We start from the raw sequence: 26234 nt of genomic DNA, 5'->3' as shown, positions 1-26234 counted from the left end.
CTAATCTGTAGAAATTATTTAAACCATTTAGCTGAAACCATTAGTTTTAGAGATTTAAACTGAATATATTTATGTATTACTTAAACATGCAGATTATGCTTTTCAGATAGCAAAAGTTTTGTGACAGTATGACACCTAGATTGAACAAGTAAAATCTGATATTTGATCACATCTGCAGGCTATTGCTTTCGCCTCTTGCGTTCGTGAGGCGTGGCCTGTTCTTGTTTTGACTCCATCTTCCTTACGGCTTCAATGGGCTTCTGTAAGTGATGTGCACCATATCTTTTCTTAAACCTGTTGTGTGTTTCACTTTCTTATTGGCTGCTTTGTGCAGATGATTCAGCAATGGTTGAATGTTGCCTCATCAGATATACTTGTATGTTTCCTTGTTAATTTTTTTGTATGATTATTCTTTTTACCTTTGTGAAGATAAGACTTTTTTTGTGTTGCTTCAGTTTATTCTTTTAATTGCCAATGCCCAGATATATTACATAATCATTCATGTAAACACTTTAATCATCTTTTTACCAAAAAGGAGAAAAAAAGAAATATAAATGTTGTGTGCAATAATTGGTCCCTTTGGGTAGAACAATCGAAACGCGATTTTTGAGGTGCATTATTAGTTATTACCACCAGCTATAATTTTTAGTAAAGTGACAAGCACCCGGTCATACAATAAATTTGTAGAAGTTGGAGAGAAGAATTGATAAGTCCTTCATGTGTTAATTTCTTTTGATACAAGAAATATTATTTATGCGAGAGGGCTGAGTCTCTTTTCCCTTAGTTTCAGTAATGAATAGTTAATTCTCATCAGCCAAATAAAGAAATAAACTAATTGTAGCTGACCATTTACAGCTAGAAAGTAGCTAGAAATCAGGAAATTCATCAGTTTTCATATAAAAAGAGCTTTAAAGCACTGTTTTGATAAAATATACAATAACCAAACAGAATCCGTAAGAAATAAGTAAAAATAAAAGATGAGTCACGTGAATGATGCAGTCTGCTTTATTTCCACTTTGATGTCCTACTTTTGATCTGGCCTTCTTCTTCTTAGATTTGTCATTTAATCACTTATATTTTTGGGTTGTTGTTCCACATTGCTTTTGTTTTTACCCAGTGAATAATTATTTTTTGATCATCCTTGCATGGCCTGAGATAAATTAGTATGTGTATGTAATGCCTCACCTCAATTATCTGAGAATATAATGAATGCATAGAATGATCTTAGTGGATATATGAGAATCAAAGTGTTTGTTTTTTAAGAAGATCAAGTATACCATGCAGAACAACATAAGAATGAACTAGAGTTATGGTTTCAGATATGAATTGAAGTAATGCTGGAGAATATAATCGTGACTTATAAACTGTGGAAAAATAATTCAGGAATAATTTCTTCCTTACTTCAATTGGTGAGTAAAAGGTTACATAAATAGGGATTTACAGAATACTCTAGAATAACAGAAAAAGGAAACTAACTAATTCCTAAAAATCAGCATATTGACTAACTGTACATTAACCTAACCGAATCCCTTAATTAAGGGAATTGATTCTAATCCCTTAATTAAGGGAATTGATTCTACCCTAATTTACATCACATTTCGACACTCCCCTCAAGCTGAGGAATAGATGTCTTCCATTCCCAGCTTGGATATGAGCCCATGAAAACTTGAACTGCTTAGTTCCTTGGTCAGAACATCAGCCAACTGGCACCCGGTTGGAACATAGGACATACACACTAGTTTTCTCTCCAATTTCTCTTTGATGAAGTGTTTGTCAATCTCAATATGCTTTGTCCTATCGTGTTGTATAGGATTATGTGCAATGTTGATTGCGGACTTGTGGTCACTGTAGAGTTTCATGGGACCTTCTACCTTGACCCGTAGATCATCCAAAATAATCTTTAGCCATAGTATTTCGCATAGCCCTTGAGCAATCGCCCTGAATTCTGCTTCGGCCGAGGACCTGGCCACTACATTCTGCTTCTTACACCTCCATGTTACTAGGTTGCCACCTAGAAACGTACAATACCCCGACGTAGACCTTCTATCTACGAGGGATCCTGCATAGTCAGCGTCGGTGTAGGCTTCTACAGTAAGCCTCTCGTTCCTTTTGAACAGAATCCCTTTCCCTGGGTTCCCTTTCAAATAATGAAGTACCCTATTTGCAGCTTGAAGATGTGACTCTCTTGGATCATGCATGAATTGGTTGATCACACTGATTGAGTAGGCTATATCTGGCCGAGTATGAGCGAGGTATATGAGTCTACCAACTAACCTCTGGTACATCCTTTTATCAACTGCTGGTTCCTCTTTATCTTCTCCCAATTTGTGATTCGGATCCATTGGAGTAGAGGCCGGTTTACACCCAGCCTTTCCTGTCTCGGTAAGTAGGTCTGTAATGTATTTTTGTTGAGAGATGAAAATCCCGTGTGTAGAATAAGTCACCTCAATACCGAGAAAGTACTTCAACTTGCCCAGTTCTTTTATCTCAAACTCCTTTCCCAATCTTCTCTTTAATTCTAGCTTTTCTTCTTCATCATTCCCAGTTACTATGATGTCGTCGACATAGACTAGAAGAGCCGTTACTCCCCCTGCAGAGGATTGTTTAATGAAGAGGGTGTGATCACCTTGGCTTTGTTTGTATCCAGATTCCTTCATAAAGTTTGCAAACCTCCCGAACCATGCCCTTGGAGATTGTTTTAACCGTAAAGAGCCTTCTTTAATTTGCACACCTTATTGCTTGATTCTCCATCAAAACCCGGTGGGATGTGCATGTAGATTTCTTCATCTAAGTTACCATGGAGGAAAGCATTCTTAACATCATACTGCAGAAGTTGCCAGCTATAGTGAGCAGCTAAAGACAAAAGAATTCTCACAGTGTTCATTTTTGCAACCGGGGCAAAAGTTTCCAGATAATCAACTCCATACGACTGAGTATACCCTTTGGCTACCAACCTTGCCTTGTATCTCTCAAGGGATCCACCAGCCTTGTATTTTCGTGAGAAGATCCATTTACAGACACAGTCAACAATGTTCTTTCCCTCTGGTTTATTCACAACCTCCCAGGTTTTATTCTTTTCCAATGCTTTCATTTCTTCTTTCATAGCATCTCTCCATTCCTTTTTTGACAATGCCTCAGAGAAAGTAGTGGGGATTGCAATGGTGTTTAAACTGACAATGAATTTTTTGTGGGCTGGCGATAAGTTTTTAAGGGAAACATAGTGAGACAATGGGTATAGTGGTCGTTTAGTGCATTCCCGGGTATTTTTTCTGATGGCAATAGGAAGGTCTAGGTCATTTGTCGGGCCAATGGTTGGTGTTTCAGTCTGTTGAATATGAGAAGGGTGTTCGGGACTTACCGCGATCTCATCTCCGGAGTCAGGATTGGAAGCTTGGACTTGAGTCTGTTCCGAGGCAGTCTTCCTCCTTGAGTACACCTGAGAGAACCTAGGAAACTTGTGGGAAGATGACAAATTTGTGGGGTTAGAAAGCTCGGACTCAGTAGGAGTAGGATAAGGCTCGGTTGGTATAGGAGGGAGATCAAGAGTGTGGATCGGTTCAAAGGATTCCCAAGGGCTATCTTCTAGTGGACTCTCCCCCTGAAGAGAGGACTTGGAGAAGAACGGTTTATTTTCACTGAAGGTAACATCGATAAAGATGTACGATTTTCTAGAAGAAGGATTATAGCACTTATACCCTTTTTTAGTGGCTGAGTAACCGAGGAACAGACATTTGATGGCTCGGGGATCCAACTTATCTCTTTGGGTGTTATGGACATGAACAAAGGCAGTGCACCCGCACCCAAATACCCTAGGGGTGAGGCCGTTTGAGGTTCTAAAGTGAGGATAGAAGCTGTTAAGGCATTCTACTGGACTCTTGTTGTCGAGCACTCGTGAAGGAAGTCTATTAATCATGTGCGTGCCTGTAAGGACAGCTTCCCCCCAATAGGTCTTAGGAACGTTTCCATGAAGAAGTAGGGCTCTGGTAGTGTTTAGCAAATGTCCATTTTTTCTTTCAGCCACCCCATTTTGTTGAGGTGTTTGAACACACGATGAGTCATGGATAATACCATGTGACAAGAAATAAGGTGATAGGATTTGGTTGAAGTAATCTGTGGCATTGTCTGTCCTAAACCTTTTTATTTTTACTCCAAATTGATTTTTAATCATCGCATGGAAATTTGGTATAACAGTGCTAACTTCAGATTTATGTTTAAGGAGAAATATCCATGTGATGCGAGTGCAATCATCAATCAAGGAGACAAACCAACGGCCCCCAGAAATGTTGGGTATCCTAGAGGGACCCCATACATCACTATGAATTAAATGGAAAGGAGAAGAACTTCTTTGATTACTGATAGGAAAAGACACTCGAGTATGTTTTGCTAATTCACATGTGTCACAATGAAATTCCGAAATATCTAATCCTTGAAATAAATAAGGAAACATAACTTTTAGAGTCCTAAAGGAAGGATGACCAAGGCGCAAATGGTGTAGCCAAATGGTATCTTTATTGGATGAACTAAACAAGGACAAATTGCTCCTGGCTTGTGGTGAAGACTCAAGGTAGTAAAGGCCCCCCTTTTCCTTAGCAAGTCCAATCTTCTTCCCCGAAGCTAGGTCCTGAAAAATACCATAGGAAGAGAAAAACGTAACATGGCATTTAAGATCACGAGTGAGTTTATGGATGGAGACAAGGCTGCTGGACAGTTTTGGTACATGAAGTACATTTTTTAGGCTAAACAGAGGAGAGATATGTATGTCTCCGAAGCCTGCCACTGTGGCCACAGAGCCATTTGCCACTACAACTTTCCTGTTACTTGGGCATGGTGTATAAGAGTGAAAAATCTGAGATATGGGTGTCATATGGTCAGTAGCACCAGAGTCTATTATCCAAGAGTTGGCATTTAGGGTTCCTGAGGCATCTATAGAAAAAGAGAATGAGCCATTACCTGAGAGGGCTAGAGAACATGTACCAGAGGGCTTCTCTAGGGACCCCAGCAAATTTTTTTGGCTTCTCAATCTCCTCTCGGTTAAGCCCCTCTACTGCTGAGTTTTCATCCCTGGTTTGATCCTCAGCCAGGTGCGCTTGAGGTCTCAGCTTCCCTACTCGGGCTCCCCATTCTTGGCTTGGTGGTTTGCCATGTAGCTTCCAACAATTTTCCCTTGTGTGTCTTGGCTTCTTACAATGAGTGCACCATAGGTTGTCTTTGTTCCCCTTCCACTGATTTTCTCTGCTTGGATATGGTCTTTGTATATCAGCCGCCTTATTCGTCTCTAGATCCTTTCCTTTTGTTGCAAGTGCTGATCCATCCATGTGCTGTGGCTCAAGCAGCATGATACCCCTGCGACTTTCTTCTGAGCGAATCAGTGAGATCGTCTCTTCTAGGGACGGTGTGTCCTCTCGGCCAATGACCTGAATTCTTACTTGATCAAATTCAGGGTTTAATGCCAAAAAATCATATATTCGGTCTCTCTCAATAAAGTTCTTCAATAGTACAGCATCTTCCGGGCATTTCATCTCAAAGACTCGGTAATAGTCAAGTTCCTGCCATAGATTTTGCAGCAGAGAAGCATACTCAATGACAGATCTGGTACCTTGTTTAAGGGCTGCAGTTTTAGTCTTTATCTCATACACCTGAGCAGCATCCTTGGCTTTTGAGTAGGTGCGGCGGATATAGTCCCAAGTTTCCTTCGCTGTGGAGAAGAATATACATGTGTCACTGATCATGGGATCCATGGAGTCCCATAACCAGGATATGATCATAGAGTCCTCTTCATCCCAAGCGTCAAACTTTGGATCCTCCCTCGGTGGTCCCGTTCCAATAAGATGGCCGATTCTTCCTTTGCCTTTGAGATACGTGCGAATGAATTGGGACCACTTGAGATAATTTTTCCCGTTGAGTCGATTGGAGGCCCAAATATTCTGCAGGTCATCGGTCTTCTGGACAGCAGTGGTATCATCAGGGAGAGACGAGCTGCTGGAAATGGTAGTTTCAGAGATTGACATGGTGAAGGATAGGGAAGTAGAAAAGAAAAAACAGCAATGAAGGCTTGAAAAAAAAAACCGGACAGCAATGAAGGCTGGAATGTGCGGAATGAACCCAGACTAATGTCCTAGGGCTCTGATACCACGTGGAAAAATAATTCAGGAATAATTTCTTCCTTACTTCAATTGGTGAGTAAAAGGTTACATAAATAGGGATTTACAGAATACTCTAGAATAACAGAAAAAGGAAACTAACTAATTCCTAAAATTCAGCATATTGACTAACTGTACATTAATCTAACCGAATCCTTTAATTAAGGGAATTGATTCTAATCCCTTAATTAAGGGAATTGATTCTACCCTAATTTACATCACATTTCGACATAAACCAGTGTACACATTGCCTGATACAGAAATATCAGGTTTTTAAGTGCCATTGCTTTGTTATAGATTGACTTTATGCTTCTTTAATTCCATATGTATAATCCTATGGCTCCGACGAATAATTGCGTAGTTAACTCTGAACTCATGTTTGTAAAAGTTACTTCTACATATTCAGTTTCACGGAGCAAATTTTTGAAAGCATATGTAGCCACCAGCCAGGATATTTTCCTTTGTTTATGAAAGAGTGAGCTGGGCTTGTGCAATAACAAATATTACCTGATGAAGAGTCATTGGCAGGTGGTGTTGTCTCAGTGGAGCGGTTCAAATAGAGGTGGATATAAAATTGTGCAGTCGAATAGTAGAGTGTCAGTCAATCTTGATGGTGTCTTTAACATCATATCATATGATATTGTGCCCAAGCTACAGGACATCCTTCTGGCTTCCAAGTTTCAGGTAACAGTTTGAATTCATGTGCATCTGAAACACTTTGTAAGCAAGGTCTCAAGTTGTTTTTCACCAGCTCTATCTGTTTGTACCCTAATAAATAATTGCAGCATACTTCTGATTATTGCATGTAGCAGGCCTTGTAAAATGAGAACTTAAAATGCACCTTTTAGATATAAAAGAATACCCCAGAATCTGAACTTAGCCTTTTTTTATATGCATCCAAATCTCACTAAGTCAACATGCTCGTGTTCCCAGCATGCTTTGCTTAAGGATCATCCACTACTACATGCATGTGTCAATTTGGATTTTTCGGGTTGAATGGGGCAAATGCAACCATGTGATGCAACTCATTCAAACTTTTAATAAGTTGTACATATGGGGATACTGTATCTGATGAGGTATTTATTAATTATGGTGTGCTTATTCAGGTTGTGATCGCTGATGAATCACATTTCCTGAAGAACGCCCAAGCAAAGCGAACATGTGCCTCTCTTCCTATATTGAAGGTTCAGTATATATTTTGTGTTCTGAGATTAGCTACATCAATATTATCAATCAAGAAAGATAATGCTGGTTTAATCTAGTTGTGTAAACAAAACGAATCGAGCTCGAATATACTTGATTTGAGCTGAATTTGAGCCTTAAAATTATTCGAAGCTCGGAATTCTTTTATTTCTTTGCTCGAGTTCGGCTCGAAAGGAAGATCGAGTTCGAGTTCGAGTTCGAGTTTGGCTCGAAATTATCGAACTTATTCGCGGGCCATTTGAACTATTGCTTGGATAGTAAGGTTCGAAAAAAAAAAATTCGAAAGGTCGAAACTTCCGTAAGGCTCAAAATTTATATATATTTAATAGAATTATATTATATTAATAAATTATTAAAGCTTGTGAGCGGCTCGTGAGCGGCTCGTAGATTCCTCTTTTTGTGTTACCCTTGCTTATAAGTCAGTATGATCCTGTGGATTGTGAGCTTACCATTTTTATGAAAAAAATTGGACCTCTCTCTCCCTCTCCCTTCTTTCTCAATACCCTCTGTTGATTTGCTGATGAGTGATGATCTGTAGAGAGCTCAATACACGATCTTGCTCAGTGGAACTCCTGCTATGTCTCGACCAATTGAGCTATTCAAACAGGTATCTTTTTTAGCATCAGTATCATATTTGAGTTCAATGCTCATGATTTTTAATGATTGGAGCTTCTTAATAACTTTTGAACTGCAGTTGGAAGCCTTGTATCCTGATGTATATAAGAATGTTCACGAATATGGTGACCGATATTGCAAGGGTGTAAGCAGTGCGAGTAAAATGTCTATTTTCATGTCTCCAGTCTGAAAGACCGAGAAACTTAGTATTTTCTTGTCTTCAGGGCATTTTTGGAATTTATCAAGGTGCAAGTAATCATGAAGAGCTGCACAATTTGATGAAAGCGACAGTGATGATTCGTAGACTCAAGAAAGATGTTCTTACCGAGCTCCCTGTGAAACGCAGGCAACAGGTGCATATTAAGCTCTGTTTATGCAATCACTCTGTTTATGCAATCATATCCGCCATACATTTTTATTCTGTGAGTTACAGTTACTATATTGGTGTCTTTGAGGGTATAGTTTTGACTTGGGCTCCATAATCTGATTTCTAAATTCTCAAAAGTGAATGCAAGAACTGTCCCTAAGTTTTGGTAACTACAAAATCTTTCTAGGTCTAATGGGTTTAACATGATAAACGTCAATGGATCAAAAGGTCTCTTTTGCACTTTGGTTATTTACCTAAAAAGGAAACAAAGCAACAAGAAGTCAAATTCGAGTCGCACTATTTTTCCCTCTATCCTTTCATTTATGTTCCATTTCTGCATTCCTTCTTTACCGTCCTTAACCTCGTACACATTCACAAATATTTCTGATTACATTTTTATCATTAATGTCAGTACTAAAACAAAATTGATCCTCCACGTTTTATTTTACAGATAACAAAATTGATCCCTCATCTTATCACTGGTGCCTATCATCTCTATTTCTTATAATCGTGAAGTTAGTATTAAGCTAGCATCAAGATGCACTCAAACATCATTTAAGAGCTCTCCGAGCCTCAGATAGTTAACTATATATATATTATGTATTATTTCTTATTTCAGGTATTTTTGGATTTGGAGGAGAAGGAAATGAGGCAAATCAATGCGCTGTTTTCTGAGGTAACACCGATTTCTTTAGAATTTACTTTTATGGATTAACACGCTAGTTATTCTCTAATTTTGATGCAACGGCTATATATATTCTGGCTGTTTTCTATCCTGATGTCCCTGGTAAGATAGTGTCACACCATGTTACCTTTTTATCCTTATGATGGTTTCTAACTATGTTTGCGCTTCTTATTCTGCAGTTGGGGGTCATAAAAAGCCAAGTCAAGTCATGTCAGTGCAAAGAAGAAGCTGATTTACTCAAGTTGAAGGAGAAAAATCTTATCAACAAGGTATTGGAAGTTCATGCATGATTGTTGTGTACCTGCTGGAAGCTGATGACCAAATATTAACGGAATAATGCATTAATAACGAAAAAATATTGATTGTAACTATTTTTAGCCGAAAACGAACATACTATAATTACATATTAGTTGAATACACCCATATATATTATAATTATATGAAATTTACGGCTAAATAGAAAGTTTCTGTTGTAACATTCCAGAAATTTGGGTTTTGTTGCAGACATGGTAATATTTCCATGCCATGCTCTTTAAATCCTTTGAGGGATATTTTTCATCAGTACTTTATTGCAAGTTTGAGAAGAATACTAGATCAAAGTGATTCAACAGAGATGAACTTTTCCTTTATGTTTATTGACATGAATGTCTATGTTACACATTTGATTTAAAAAAAGTTCAACCGGATTAAAGTTTTTCGTTAAATATTTATCGCCAACAAGCATCCAACTTACGTTATCGATTGGTTCTGATTCATTTTTTTGGATACTGTTGATAAGTGTTGATAAAGTTGTTAGGATAAGTAAAATGTTTTATCTTGTTATTTAAATTATATTGATATCTTATCATTAGTGGTAGAAATATTTTATATATTCTGAAAAACTTCGAGGGATGATTATTTTTCAGAAACTTAAAACTTTGAATAAAAGAAGGCGTTTATGCCTTACTTATTGATCCTTCCACCAGCCTTTATGGTATCGGAGCAAAATTAAAGGCTTCAACCAATGGTCAAAATGGCGTATTCCGGGAGCCATGAGACGTCCGGATCGGAAAATTCATCCAAGATCTCTGGACCGAACACAATTCCTTTTCCTACCTTTGAATCTACATTCCTTTTAATTACGAATCACAAACTCAACGGAAAAAATTTCCTTACATGGTCTTGTTCCGTCCAATTGGTGATTCGGGGAAAAGGAAGGTTTGGGTATCTTGATGGGTTAGTTTCACCACCTTCTGCCACTGATCCCACTTATCAAAACTGGGACACTCAAAATTCAATGGTAATGACGTGGCTTATAAACTCAATGGAAGAAAGTATCTGTGAAACATATCTGTTCTATCTCACTACTAAGGATATTTGGGATGTTGTGACTTAGCATACTCCGATCTTGAAGACTCCTCTCAAGTGTTTGAAATACGTAATCAGATTCGAAACTTGAAACAAGTAGATGGTGCTGTCGCTCAATACTTCAATGCACTCAAGAAATTGTGGCATGAAATGGATCTGTTCACTGTTTGAGAATGGAAAGATCCAGCCGATGGGATCTTATATCGCGAGATGGTGGCAAAGGAACGAGTTTATGACTTTCTCGCTGGGCTAAATAGAAGTTTGGACGAGGTTCGTGGACGTATTCTAGGGATGAAGACGTTACCATCAATTGGTGAGGTTTTTGCGGAGGTTCGAAGAGAGGAAAACCGAAAGAGGATGATGCTTCATACCTTACCTTTTACAGAAAAGGCACTCGCCACACGCACTCCGGAGAATCGTATCGACCCTCATATGAAGAATGGCAAATCTTGGTGTGAACGTTGTGAAAAACCGTATCACACTGTTGAAACTTGCTAGAAAATACATGGTAAACTGATGAATTTGGTCCCGAACAAATTCAGAAACCGAGAAAAAAGGGGCTTCAAGCTTCAGCAAACTCGGACGTAGATGAAAACCAATCTGTAGCAGGCTTCTTGAAGTCACAAATGGAGCAACTTTGTAAATTCTTTTCTGGTGCTGCTGGATCTTCTAGCTTGGCTGAGAAAGAGACCAAATTCACAGCCCTCAGTTACCTAACTGCAAGAGGTGAGACTTGGATCATAGATTCTGGGCCTTCGGATCATATGTCATCAAGTAAGAATTTGTTTTTATCATATATTCCCAGTACAAGTCTCCAAAAGGTTAAAATTGTCGATGGGTCGTATACTCTTGTCCATGGTGTAGGCAGTATTTTACTCCGCCATTCGATTGTTCTTAAGGATGTTCCTAATTTGTCTTGCAATTTGTTGTCCATCAGCAAACTTACTTGTGTTGTTAATTTCACATCATCTACTTGTATGTTTCAGGACCTGATCTCGAGGAATAGGATTGACAGTGCTAATGCAAGCTCTGGGCTCTACTACTTTTGGGATGAATCTATCGTGAGCCACCATGTTCAAACAGCCGTTAGGAATTCTCCACTTTCCCGCAAACAACACATTATTGTTGCATTCCAGACTAGGGCATCCGAATTTCTTGTATTTAAGACGTTTATTTCCTTATCTATTTCGAAATAATGATTTGTTTCAATGTGAAATTTGTCAATTGGCAAAACATAAACGTGTTCCTTTTCCTCCTCATTCATATAAATCTTCTAAATTGCTTGCTCTAATTCATAGCGATATTTGGGGACCTTCTCGAGTATGTACTACTTCCAATCGACGATGGTTTATTACTTTTACTGATGATCATACTCGTGTCTGTTGGGTGTATCTTTTACGGGAAAAATCGGAGGTTGAACAAACCTTTCGAAATATTTATTCCATGATCAAAATGCAACTATTCAAATATTGCATACAGATAATGGAACAGAATTTTTAACTCCATACTTGACAAATTTTTTAGTGAGAATGGTCTCATTCACCAAAGTTCTTGTGTTAATACACTCCAACAGAACGAAATTTCAGAAAGAAAAAATCGTCATTTATTGGAAGTAGCGCGCGCTCTATTGTTCACATCACATTCCCTAAATTTTTTGGGGGGATGCCATTCTCACAACATGCTATTTGATAAATAGAATGCTTTCAGCGTCTTAAAGTTTCAATCTCCCCTTGATCGTCTTCATCAATCCTATCCTGAACATGGGTTGTCATCCTCCTTAGACCTCAGAGTATTTGGTTGCACTGCCTTTGTACATATCCATGATCAAAATCGGAGTAAACTGGATCCTCGGTCTCATAAGTGCATATTTTAGGATACTCTTCGACCCAAAAGGGTTATCGGTGTTATTCGGTTGATACAAAAGGATATTTTGTTTCTCGGGATGTTACCTTCTTCGAAACACAAGCATTCTTTCCAAAAAGACAGTGTACCCCTTTCCATGATGAAAAAAATTTTCAGATCCAGTCCTTCCAAATGCTTGGGAGTATCATTGCAATCTGCCTACTCATCCTTCTCCTACTCCAAGTCTGTTAACGGCAGGGGGAGAATTACTAAAGCCGTTTCCTTTGCACTTCTCACGAAAGAAACATCTTGATACTGTGGGAGAACCAAAGATTCTTGGCAGCCAAGTCTCCAACTCGAAATTTTTGTCTGCTGATACTAGAGATGGTCTGCAGAATGATGTCTCTAGTCCGGACTTAGATGGCCCAATTGCATTACGAAAGGGAACCAAGTCCTGCACACAATATCCAATGGCTAAGTATGTGGCATATGAACATTTATCAGCTTCGGTTCAGGCACTAATCTTCAATCTATCAAGTGCAAAACTCCCAACCACAATACAAGAGGCTTGGAACGATTTCAGATGGAAACAAGTTGTCCTAGAAGAAATGTGGGCACTGGAAATGAATGAAACTTGGGAAATTGTTCAAAAACCCAAGGATAAAATCCATGTTGGTTGTAGATGGGTCTTCACAATTAAATACAAGGCTAATGGCTCAGTTGAACGTTACAAAGCAAGATTGGTTGCGAAGGGATACACACAAATCTATGGTGTGGATTATCAAGAAACCTTTGCACCATTTGCAAAGATCAATACAATACGAGTTTTATTATCCTTAGCAACAAATCTAGATTGGTCACTATATCAACTGGATGTAAAGAATGTCTTTTTGAATGGAGATCTAGAAGAAGAGGTATACATGGAACTACCTCATAGTTTTGACGAGGAGAGGAAGAGTGGTAAAGTTTGCAGGTTAAAAAAGTCACTGTACGGTTTGAAGCAATCTCCACGAGCCTGTTTTGACAAGCTCACTAAAGTGATCCTAAAACTTGAATTTCTACAGGCTCATACTGATCATACCCTATTTTACAGACATAAGGATGGAAAAATAACGATTCTTATTGTTTTTGTAGATGACATTGTTCTTGCTGGAGATGATCTATATTAAATGGAAAGGCTGAAACTGAAGCTTGCAGCTGAGTTCGAAATGAAAGATCTGGGAAAATTGAAGTACTTTCTTTGCATGGAGGTGGTGAGGAACAAATCTGAAATCTTAGTGTCTCAACGGAAGTATGCGATTGATCTTCTGAATGAGACATGAATGCTACGATGTAAACCGGTTGATACACCCATGGATCCAAATCAGAAATTGAGATAAACAGTGAATGGTTCCCCTCTGGAGAAAGGAATATATCGTCTGGTAGGGAGACTAATTTATCTTGCTCATACTAGACTAGACATAGCCTTTTCAGTGAGTTGTGTAAGCCAGTTTATGCATGCCCCGTCTGAAGACCACAGGACAGTCGTCTATCGAATATTAAGGTACCTCAAGGGGACACCAGGAAAGGGACTTTTCTGCAAGAAAACAGAAGAAAGAAATGTTGAAATATTCACTGATGCAGATTGGGCTGGATCAATGAGTGATAGAAGATCCACATCAGGATATTGTTCTTTTGTCTGGGGAATTTGTTAACTTGGAAGAGTAAAAAACAACCAGTAGTAGCAAGGAGCAGCGCAGAAGCTAAATTAAGATCAGTGGCTGATGGTATGTGTGAAGCCTTGTGGTTGAAAATGTTGCTTGGAGAACTGAAATTGAATGCAAGTATGCCATTGAAACTATTTTGTGATGACAAGACTGCAATAAGCATGTGTCACAATCCGGTGCATCATGATCGAACTAAACACGTTGAAGTTGATCGACACTTTATTAAAGAGAAGATCAATGAAGGAACAATCAGCATAACATATATTCCAACTTCGGAACAAATTGTCGATATCCTAACAAAAGACCTATTTAGGCCATTGTTCGAAAAAATGGTTGACAAGCTTGGAATGTATAACTTGTACACTCCAGCTTGAGGGGGAGTGTTGATAAGGTTGTTAGGATAAGTAAAATGCTTTATCTTGTTATTTAAATTATATTGATATCTTATCTTTAGTGGTAGAAATATTTTATATATTCTGAAAAACTTTGAGGATGATGATTATTATTTTTCAGAAACTTAAAAGCTTTGAATAAAAGAAGGCTTTTATACCTTACTTATTGATCCTTCCATAAGCCTTTAGTTACGTAGGTGAAAATTGATATTGTTCTTGTTTTTCATTTATTTCGTTCTATGCGTGCTTCAGATTTATACCGAATCTGCCGAAGCCAAGATTCCGGCAGTACTGGACTACATTGGAACCATGATTGAGGTACAAACTTATTAACTTTTGTCGATTGATTAAACATTTTCAATGAACTACCATGTATTTTCCTTCTTGCTGCAAACTATGGATTTATCAGAGAATGTTAAACCTGAGTGGAAGTTAATAAATTGATTATGTCCAATCCAATTTTGAAAGCTGATACTCCATTGTTTTCGTGAACTGGAGTTTTATGGACTAAAAAGTTTTGAGTTGTTAGAGGCAGAGATATTCTGCTATTACTAAAAGCAATTATACAAAAGGTAACTTCTGCTGACTACAAGGTTGTGTGGGGGAGTTTATGTGTAACGATCATGGGCCATTAGGCTGAACTAACAAAGGCCTCGGCCCATACCCACGCACCACTACTGGTCATGGGTCGTTAGGATGGCCCGAGGCCCATGCCCATGCACCGCCGATCATAGAATATCCCACTCCCTGGAAAGTGGTTTCTTTTTTTTTGTAACGATCATGGGCCATTAGGCTGAACCAACAAAGGCCTCGGCCCATACCCACGCACCACTACTGTTCATGGGTCGTTAGGATGGTCCAGCATGGGCCGAGCACCGCCACTCATAGAATATCCCACTCCCTAGAAAGTTGTTTCTTTCGCCTTCCCCAACACTTGAACCTAGGACCTCCAGGATAAGTACCTAGATTCCTAAGTATTGGTAACCAGTTGGGCTACTAGCTCAACTGGTACCAGAGTTGTGCCAAGTATCTATATGTCCAGGAGATCTTGGGCGACTCTGGGGAGGCACAAGCTCCAGTTCCTGGGCTGGAGAGTACTATGATTAATGACGCATGGGAAAGCCCGTGAGGGAAAAGGCCCCAGTGGGAACCCAAGATGGGACAAGGCTCCCGAGGGAGCCCAAGATCGGGATAGCCTATGGTCGTTACATTATGTGAATAAGGACTGAGAATTGAGATGTAAACAACTTAAGGCACAATGTTTCCAACTTGGGAATTTCAGTTAATACTGGACTTGTTTATCTCAGGGAGTGTCTTGTGTACGAAAGTATTGTTCTCGTTTTTTATCTTTTATAATATTTTGATTGTGTGCTTTTATGCGTGGGTCACATAAGAGCAATTCTGCCTTTGGGTATAATTTTGTGTCTATCCTTACAGTTCTTCTGACTGGGATCAAAAGTGAGGGGATCGTCAAATTTCAAAATTTTCCATTTTTGTGGAAGTTCTGAACTAATTGAAATGGTTTATTAACAACTCTAGTTCCACATTTGTTGTCCTTAAATATCTATGTGTCGGTGCTTCTTTGGGTCGCTTCGCTCTGTAAAGGGTGGCATTCTAGCTTTTTTGCAAGTTCATTCATCTCTACATCCCTATTGTTTTCCTGTGCAGGCTGGTTGCAAATTTCTAATATTTGCCCATCATCAACCTATGATCAACTCAGTACACAAATTTCTTTTGGTAAGCCCCTGTTTAATTTTGTGGCTGTTTTGATAAGTACATATTCATTTTTATAATTTCAGAAGAAAAAAGTTGGTTGCATAAAGATTGATGGAAGTACGCCAGCAGCATCAAGACAAGTTCTGGTGACTGAATTTCAGGAAAAAGATGCTGTTAGAGCAGCAGTGGTATCAACCTTGTTATTTGATGTGCTGCTCTTCTATGTTATTAATTTATTTATTTTGCCTCACATTATGTTGTTTCTTTTTTGCATTTCTTTGAGTAGTTGTCCATCAAAGCTGGGGGTGTTGGCTTAACTTTAACTGCAGCAAGCATGGTAATATTTGCAGAATTATCTTGGACCCCAGGTGATGTGATTCAGGCTGAAGATCGTGCTCATAGGATCGGCCAGGTGAGTTTGAAAAAATTTGACTTTTTATTGCCTGGAACTAAAAACGAATCTATTGCATCCATCTTCAGACGGTGGCTGGTAATCATTTGTCGGAAAACATGATTTGACTATGTATCACGTACAAGACGTTTATATTTCCGCTGTAAATATCATTTAACATTTCGGAGTCTGAGTATGACTTTGGAAGGCTTTGTAATCAGTTAATTATTGTCCCAAATTAGGCTGAAGCTGTACTTTTATTTGCAAAAAGAAATCACACTGTCTAATCCTAAGAATATTGACCCGGAAATAATTCCTTAGAATTTGGGATTACAATGACTGAATTAGTACAAATTCTCCTACCTAATTACAGCTATAAACACAGTTTTCCTTATTCAGAAGACCTTATTTTCCTATAATAATTAAACTAAGACGTATGAAGAAGCCTCAAAAGTTCGAATGAGGTTTGAGAATAAGTGTGCATTGTTCCTGTCTTATTATTGCATTCATGATAATAAAAAAAAAATTGACATAGAACAATGCTTCTATATTGATTAAAAGCTCCTACTTTCTTTTTAGGTCTCATCAGTCAATATATATTATTTGCTGGCAAACGACACGGTGGATGATATAATATGGTACTTCATGTCTTTCAAATCTGTACATGTACAATCTATGGTGGACTTTTCTTTATTGTGTCTACCAGATTAGTTACGCGTATTACTGAGTGCCTTCATCGTTTCTTTTCAGGGATGTGATTCAGAGCAAGTTGGAAAATCTTGGCCAGGTACTTATTCTTCGTAACGTAATGAATATATGTTCTTTTTATTATTCTGTTATGGTGGCTCTTAATTTATTAATTTTAAATAATGTTAAATTTGGTAAGATGTGATGTCTTTCCAAATTTCATGATAGAACCGAGTAAAGTTGTAATGTCAAGCGGTGGGTGATTGTTTTGGTATGGTCGCTATTCACCCCGACCATCTTGTTGCCGACCTCCTGTTACATGTGTTTTGCGAGAATTACTAGCTGATACTTTACTATTGGCTCCATAGATGCTTGATGGCCATGAGAATTCCTTGGAAGTTTCAGTTAAACAACCAACAAGTGCCAGTCCCCCTTTGAAGCAGAGGAAACTTGACTCATTCATGAAATCATGTTGTAATAAATAATGAGCAGAAGCCCAAGTACCCGGGGCATTGAAATGCATTTTGTGCACACCCCACACACAGCCTCCCATTGTGCCCAACTGCAGAATGATCATGTTATTTTGGTTCGGTGGCATGTAATTGTATCAACTTGTTTATTTTTTCCGGAATATATATATATGTGTATATGAGGGAGCCTTGTGTCTTTTGCAGCTCGATGGCCTTCAATTTTAAATTCTGGATAAGCCCATTTTATCATAGCATGAGAAATCATTGTCCTGCACTCGCTTTTTGATGACCTTTTACCTCCAATGATTCTGTAGTTGATAACAAAAGAAAATGGAAAAGTCCGAAAAGTCAGTGAACTCGGTCCATGTTCTTACCTTGTATTAGACTTTGGTAATGATAGAAGAAATTCTTTTGAGAACATCGGTAGGCTTCGCGCGCACAAACATGCAAATCAGTGTTTGAAGGCCAGTTTCGATTAAACGTATTTTGTTCAAGTTAAAAGGTTGATAATTAACGTAACAAACTAGCTGCTATGCATCTTGTCCCACAAAATCCACCATTTGCGAGTTGTTCGAATAGACACGATGTGGGAATAGACACGATAACATAGTGATGATATTTTATTTTCGATGGCGGAAGAGTGCATATTCTTAATTTATTTGCAAAAAACAACATGATGACATAACAAGCCGGTGCTAATATACATCAAAACCTAATATACGAAAGGCGGCCTTTTGCTCGTGTTAAAATTCTTTGGGCTTGTTTGGTTGGGTTGATTAAGCTTGGATAGATTTTATAGCTCATGTTTGACTTGATTTAAAGGGCCTTGAGTGTCATTGTGATAGATTATTTGTACTGTTCGTATTGGAAAAGAAGTTCACGACTCTACTATATATTATAGCAATCCCTCCCCAGTACCAAAGATTATTGGTAGCAAACTACAGAATTGTCTCATCATTTTAATTAAAAAAAAATTCACAATTTCTAAACCTAGCTTCTCATTTACACTCTCAGTCTTCATCGCCGACAGAAGATTTATGTATGCAAACCACATCTGAAACAATAGCTCTGAAATAGAAGAAAACAACGCTCTGAAATAGAAGAAAACAACGCAAAAAAAATTATCGGAGAATAGATCTGAAGAATCATCTACCTATGTTGAAGGTGAAATTCCGAAAGTTAAATTTTCCAAGCAAGTCGTAAATAATATGTTTATCATGAAGAAATTCATTCCAGATATTTTCGGATATTCGTCTCAAAATTATATAATATATGATAATGTGTTTAGATAAACTTTTGTTCTATTTACGAATATCGTTAGATCTGCTGAAGTAAAAAAGCTCAATGACTTCCCCAACCATATTTAACTACTTTAACAAAATCAAAATCAAAATCAAAATGCATATACATTCAACAATTATTTTTTTTTCAGATAAAATTTTGTATAAATTTTTATAACAAAAGTACACGAGTAAGAATTATATAGATGACATCTTACTCATAAAATCATTTATTTTAACTTAGATGTGTTCTTCAAATGGGTTTGCACGACAGGATCCAAATGAAGCTTTGATTTGTTCTATATACAAAAATTAATAATAATAATTATTATTGAAATAAAAAGGTTCCCTGAAGAAAAATACTCACAACATCCACTTTTCTCTAATCAAATTTAACTCTTGTATCAACATGGCAGGAGATTATAGTCAACAATTATTTATTTGAAATTAATTATTTTGTATAAAATTGTGTAATAAAATTACAATAAGAAAAATTATGCAGATAAAAGCTTAATCAAAAAATCTTATTCCTAAGTTCAGATGTTTTCTTCAACTGGGTTTGCAAGACAGCTTCCGAACGGATCTATGATTTCTTCTCTGTACAAAAAAATTAAATTAGAAGATTCTCATAATAAAATTACTCACAACAACCAGCCTTCTCCCACAGATTGCAACCAATCTTCAGATCTAATAGTTGTGTGCTCTGTGTAAAACTTCAAAACAAAAAAAAATGGCAATATTTGTAGATGCAAAATACTCAAAAACAATCATAATCGCAAGTCGTCGTTGATTAGTGCTTAGTGTTTTCGGGCTTCCTTCCCTTGGAATCACTATAAAAGAAAAAAAAATCTGCATGTAAAACATTTTGGGAGGAACGCTTGGAAGAAGATATTTTCCGGGCTTTATGGAAAGAATATGGTATTTTGTGGTGTGAAATTCGATTGATGAAGTTTGATTGTGTATTGCAGGGTATTTTCTGTGCTTTGTGAGAATTTGATTGAGTAATGCATAGTATTTTGGTCAAAAGAATATTTATCCCACTTATAAAAGTTCTACCACACATGAAATAATTAATCACACAATATTGCATATCAATCTTTTAACAACCACAAATGAATCAAATTATTAATCATTTTATTATCTCATTCTACGTACCAAGCATTCCCTTTGTTCATTGGAATCACATTTCTGTTTCAGACCAAAATCCATAGTCCATAGTTCCAATCATTCAGTCATTCCTCCAATCACAATATAATCAATCAGTAACTAGTCAAAAATTATTAACATTCATTTTAGAATAACTTCACTTTAATAACTTACTTTTCGTTTATGTTATCAATCATAAGCGACATTAAATTCCTATAAATATGGTTTAAGCTATATTTCAAGAGCTAGAGCCATTACCAAGGGTTGGAATGTTTAAAATCATTTTTATACAAAACTCGTGTCAAATAGTTTGGAAATCCATCATTCCTAAAACCTAAATCCATCATTCCCAAGTATGATAGAAAAAACTTTCGAGCAATTGAGACCAATGAACAAACAATACTCCAATAAAGAAAAACATTATGACCTATTGCATAACACCATACAAACTTCGTCGCCGTACTATCATATGCTTCTTTACTCTTAATAAATCACAACAACTAATCAGAATAACAAATTGTGTTTCTTGGACCAATTGTTGCGTCTCATTTTCATCAAAAATGACAATATTTTATTAGATGCGTCCTCGTACTGAAACCACGATGACAACTTACAGTAAAACATTTCATTTCTTTGAAGTTGGGTGGGGAAATCAATTTGCGTAATACACATTTTTAATGAAATAAATATTTAATCAAACTAAGGAAAAAACAAAAAAGGACATTATCCTTTGGCTGAAAAAAGAGCGATTTTATTTTTTTTGGTTTATAGTTTTTAAACTCGACCCAAACCACACAAAATTCGGCCGAGGAAAAAAACGTGTTTTTTATTGTTTCACTCAAAAATCGACCTAGAATAAAGCCAAAAATTAACACACACGTATGTTAAAAACATGGGTGTGAGAATGTGTTTCCTGATCAATTAATAAAAACTCGCCCCTATTATAAAAAATCGCGATTTTAATAATTGAAGAACTCAAATTGGAAATCTCCAACCACCAATTAGAAGGTCCACTTCTTCAACGGTAGGTGCATCTATTGTTGATTCTCCAATGGATGCCATCTTCTATTCACACCCATTAACATGTGCAGAATATCCTCTATAAATAGAGGCTTCAGCTCGTTGTTCAAATCATCTCATTCTCAGTTGAGGAATCCTAATCCCAAGTAGAGGAGAACCTTGAGAGTGCTGTGAGGATCTGAGAGTTTTTTATTTATTTCTGTAAATTAAATCTATGAATTGAATAGATTGATTTTTCTCTCAAATTAGTTTGATCTTTGATAGTTTAATTCCCAACAAGTGGTATCAGAGCCTGGTTAGAGGTATTAGCCAACGAAGGAGAGCTCTTTGTGAAAAATTCGATTTCGTGAAAGTGTCTGAAATCTTGTTTTGATTATACCACGACGTAGCTCTCGTTCCCACGAGTCTACCGGTATTTTCAGATCGAAAAGAGGACATCAAACGAATTTTCTGTGATTTTTCAAAAGTTCGTTACGAAGAAGATGACGAACAGTGCCCGCCACGTCATTGCAACGTAAGCGTCCAGTCTGTGCCACGTCATCAGCACTATTCAATTTTTTTGAAAATTGCATTTTGGTCCTTATACTTTCTGCTCGTTTCAAAATGGTCCTTTATCTTTCTTAAAGTACAGAATGGCCCCTGAACTTTTGGTAATGACTTAGAGACCAATGAACTATCAGAAAGTTATATAGTGATCCCAAAATTTTCAGCAATAGAATTTCTGACCCCGAAGTGCCTATTCCACCATTTTCGATCGTTCCGGACACAACGGTGTACTCCGTTTTACGAGATTCAGCTCCTATTTTGATAAATAAATATTTAAGATGACCACATAAGAGTCAACATCATATTCTGGAGCTATGATTATGCTCACGGCAACCAACTACACGCTGTGGAAACCTCGGATGGAAGATCTCCTCAGCTGTAAAGATTTTTTCGATCCCTTAGAATTGAAAGGTGAAAATCCTGATCCAACCAAAGCGTGAGAGTGGAGGAAATTAAACCGGAAATCTATTGGTCAAATCCGACAATGGATTGATCATAGTGTCTTCCACCATGTTGCACAGGAGACAGACGCATATGCTCTCTGGAAGAAGCTGGAGGACATGTACTAGGCCAAGACCGCTCGGAATAAAGCCCTGTAGATGAGACGGTTAGTCAATATGAAGTTCAAAAGTGGAACTTCTGTTGCCGAGCATACCAGTGAGTACCAGAGTCTGGTAAATCAATTATCGTCTGTAGAGATGTCGCTTGGAGATGAGATGCAGGCACTCCTACTTCTCAGTTCACTTCCTGATAGCTGGGAAACACTTGTAGTTTCTCTCAGCAACTCGGCTCCAAATGGCAAACTTACCATGTCCATGGTTAAGGATGCCCTGTTCAACGAGGAGGCCAGGAGAAAGGATATGGGCACAGACCAGACTCATGCCCTTGTCACAGAGCCCCGAGGAAGACAACAAGAGAAACAACAAAGGGGTAAAGGCAAATGGAGAGGCAGAAGCAAGAGCAGAGGTAGATCCACCGATGGCAGAAAACCTTCGTATAAATGTCATCACGGTGGAATAGAGGGTCATATGAAGAAAAATTGCTACAAATGGCTAGAGGAGCAAGGCCAGAGCAGTTCCCAGTCGAAGAACAAGGGTGGAGAAACGCTAGTCATCATTCCTGGAGATGTAGCGTTCTGTTCGACCCATAATGAGACATGCCTTCACGTTTCAAAAGAAAACACAGAATGGGTGGTAGATACTGCAGTTTCCTACCACGTGACTCCGCACAAGAAATACTTCATGACATACAAAGCTGGTGACTTTGGAGCAGTGAAAATGGGAAATTCCAGTTCCTCTGGGATTGTAGGAATTGGAGATATCCAAATAAAGACAAGTGTTGGAAGTACAATCACTTTGAAGGATGTCCAACATGTGCCAGATCTTCGGCTCAATCTTCTTTCTGGAATAGCCCTTGACAATCAGGGCTATGATAATCATTTCAGCAATGGCACATGGAAGATGTCAAAGGGTGCTTTGATAGTCGCTCGAGGACACATTTGTGGCACACTGTACAAGACTCACATGAAGATATGTACAGAAACCCTCAACGTAGCTGAGAAGGAGGGTTCTCAAAATTTGTGGCACCAGAGACTCGGCCATATGAGTGAGAAAGTGTTGTCTACCCTAATAAAGAAAGAGCTTATCATCGTTGACAAAGATGTTGCGCCAGATCCTTGCAATCATTGTCTATTTGGTAAGCAGCACAGAGTCTCATTCAGTTCCTATTCAACGAGAAGATCAGAGTTGCTCAGTCTGGTACACTCTGACGTTTGCGGTCCCCTGGAGGATGAATCACTAGGCGGAAATAAATATTTTCTAACGTTCATTGATGATGCTTCTCGAAAGGTGTGGGTCTATTTCCTGAAAACGAAGGACCAGGTATTCGAGTAGAACGTGAGACTGGGAAGAAATTGAAGTGTCTCCGGTAAGATAATGGAGGCGAATACACTTCCAAGGTGTTCGATGCATATTGCAAAGCATACGACATTCGACATGAGAAGACGGTCCCTCGCACCCCTCAACACAACGGTGTAGCCGAAAGAATGAACCGGACAATCATGGAACGTGTTCGGAGTATGCTCAATATGGCTAAACTGCCAAAATCATTCTGGGGAGAAGCAGTCAGAGCCGCCCGTTACCTGATCAACAGATCACCAACAGTACCACTGAATTTTGAAGTTCCGGAGAAACTGTGGTCTGGAAAGGATCCATCATACTCACACTTAATAGTATTTGGATGTTTGGCGTACGCACATGTATCCAAGGAGCTCGGACAAAATCTTGATGCAAGGACCACTCCATGCATTTTCATTGGCTATGGATATGAAGAATTTGGATACAGACTATGGGATCCAAAGGAGAAAAAGGTGATCAGAAGCAGAGACATTGTGTTCCATGAAAGCCAGACAATAAAAGACATTGAAAAACCTACAATGTCTCAGAAGTCAAATGTTGGTGCTCTAAATTCAGATGCAGCACTAAACCCGTTCGATATAGTGACAGAATACATGCTAGAAGCAGAAGCTGAGGAAGAAGGGGGTGTTGAGCAGGGGGAGCCACAACCCAATCCACCAGATGTTCCAGGACCATCACAAGGCCCAGATGATGGTGAATCTTCTCAGACTATTCCAGAAGTTCGTAGGTCTGAACGAGGACGGATTCCATCTAGAAGATATACGGAATCTGAGTACATTCTGCTTACTGAAGATGGAGAACCAGAGAGTTTCCAAGAAGCACTATCTCATAAGGACAAAGAAACATGGTTGTCAGCAATGCAAGATGAGATGGAATCTCTGCAGAAGAATCACACTTATGAGATCATAGAACTTCCAAAAGGGAAAAAGGCGCTAAGAAACAAATGGGTGTTCAAGATGAAGAAAGATGGCAGCGGACAAGTGGTGAAATACAAAGCACGATTGGTAGTCAAAAGATTTTAACAGAAGAAAGGAATTATCTTTGATGAGATATTTTCACCAGTAGTCAAGATGACGTCAATCCGAGTTATACTTGGCTTGGTAGCAAGTATGAACTTGGAACTTGAACAGATGGACGTGAAGGCAGCTTTTCTTCACGGAGATTTAAAAGAAGAAATCTATATAGAGCAGCCATAAGGTTTTGAGGTTTCAGGTGATAACCTCGTTTGCAAGCTTAAGAAAAGCTTGTACGGTCTAAAGCAGACACCAAGGCAGTGGTACAAGAAGTTTGATTCATGCATGGCAAGTCAAGGCTGTAAGAAAACTGCTGCAGATGAGTGTGTATACATTCAGAAATTTTCAGACGGGAGTTTCGTTGCTCTTCTACTTTATGTAGACGATATTATGATCGTGGGAAAGGATGCAACGAAGATTAGTCAGTTGAAGAATGAACTCTCTAAGTTTTTTGAAATGAAAGACTTAGGACCAGCTCAACAGATTTTGGGAATGCAGATTGTTCGAGACAGAAACAACCAATGGTTATGGTTATCTCAGGAGAAGTACATTGAACGTGTGCTCGAGAGGTTCAACATGAACAACGCCAAACCAGTCAGCATTCCACTTGCCAATCATTTCAAGATGAGCAAGAGTGCATGTCCTTTATCCAAGAAAGAGATCGGGGAAATGTCATCAATACCATATTCTTCAGCTGTTGGAAGTTTGATGTATGCAATGGTATGCACAAGGCCAGATATTGCTCATGCAGTGGGAAAGGTGAGTCGTTTTCTCTCCAACCCTGGGAAGCAGCATTGGGAGGCAGTAAAGTGGATTCTCAGGTATCTAAAGGGTACTACTAAATTATGTCTTTGTTACGGGGGAGTTGATCCAATATTGGAGGGCTATACGGATGCAGATATGGCCGGAGATATTGATAGTAGCAAATCTACTTCAGGATATATCTACACTTTCGCGGGGGGAGCTGTCTCATGGCAGTCACGACTGCAGAAATGTGTTGCTTTATCCACAACAGAAGCAGAGTATATTGTTGTCGCTGAAGCTGGGAAAGAAATGTTGTGGCTAAAGAGATATCTTCAACTTGGAATCAAGCAGAAAGAATACAAGGTACATTGTGACAGTCAAAGTGCTCTCGACTTAAGCAAGAACTCCATGTACCATTCCCGTACAAAGCATATTGATATTCGATATCATTGGATACATGAAGTTATGGATCGACAACTGTTGAGACTAGTTAAGATTCATACGAAGGAGAATCCAGCAGATATGTTGACAAAAGTGGTAACTTGAGAAAAGTTAGAGCTATGCAGAGACATAGCTGGAATGCTTGTTTTGGATATGGCTGGAGGGGGAGAATTGAAGTATTCAAATTGCAAATCTCCAGCCACCATCTAGAAGGTCCACTTCTTCAACGGTAGGTGCAGCTATTGTTGATTCTCCAATGGCTGTCATCTTCCATTCACACCCATTAACATGTACAGAATATCCTCTATAAATAAAAGCTTCAGCTCGTTGTTCAAATCATCTCATTCCCAGTTGAGGAATCCTAATCCCAAGAAGAGGAAAGCTTTGAAAGTGCTGTGAGGATCTGAGAGTTTTTTATTTCTTTTTATAAATTAATCTATGAATTGAATAGATTGATTTTTCTCTCAAATTAGTTTGATCTTTGATAATTTAATTCCCAACAATAATATGGTACAATATATAAACTACAACCGACACCAGACCAAAACTTAAAAGAAACCCTAGTGT

At 38.3% G+C, this 26234-nt stretch overlaps 1 protein-coding gene across 2 annotated transcripts in view; it reads left to right on the top strand.

The window, feature by feature from the left end:
- LOC140806564 (uncharacterized) overlaps positions 1-17757 on the top strand; it is a 35352-nt gene extending 17595 nt beyond the window's left edge. Inside the window, exons 9-24 of one of the 2 annotated variants that reach the window (XM_073163116.1) lie at positions 179-262; positions 344-376; positions 6669-6824; positions 7247-7324; positions 7882-7950; positions 8038-8103; positions 8183-8311; positions 8945-9001; positions 9190-9279; positions 14550-14615; positions 15966-16034; positions 16097-16201; positions 16300-16425; positions 16984-17042; positions 17155-17191; positions 17460-17757. In XM_073163116.1, coding sequence (XP_073019217.1) covers positions 179-262; positions 344-376; positions 6669-6824; positions 7247-7324; positions 7882-7950; positions 8038-8103; positions 8183-8311; positions 8945-9001; positions 9190-9279; positions 14550-14615; positions 15966-16034; positions 16097-16201; positions 16300-16425; positions 16984-17042; positions 17155-17191; positions 17460-17576 — 1341 coding nt within the window. In that variant the 3' untranslated portion in view covers positions 17577-17757. Of the gene's footprint in view, positions 1-178; positions 263-334; positions 377-6668; positions 6825-7246; positions 7325-7881; positions 7951-8037; positions 8104-8182; positions 8312-8944; positions 9002-9189; positions 9280-14549; positions 14616-15965; positions 16035-16096; positions 16202-16299; positions 16426-16983; positions 17043-17154; positions 17192-17459 lie in introns of both variants that reach the window. The other variant, XM_073163115.1, reaches the window with a different exon arrangement.
- Positions 17758-26234: the final 8477 nt, after the last annotated feature.

Source organism: Primulina eburnea, chromosome 12, assembly GCF_022965805.1.
Source record: "Primulina eburnea isolate SZY01 chromosome 12, ASM2296580v1, whole genome shotgun sequence".
Lineage (NCBI taxonomy): Eukaryota > Viridiplantae > Streptophyta > Magnoliopsida > Lamiales > Gesneriaceae > Primulina > Primulina eburnea.
The sequence above is the reverse complement of the archived record's forward strand: the minus strand, read 5'-3'. Positions and strand labels throughout refer to the sequence as shown.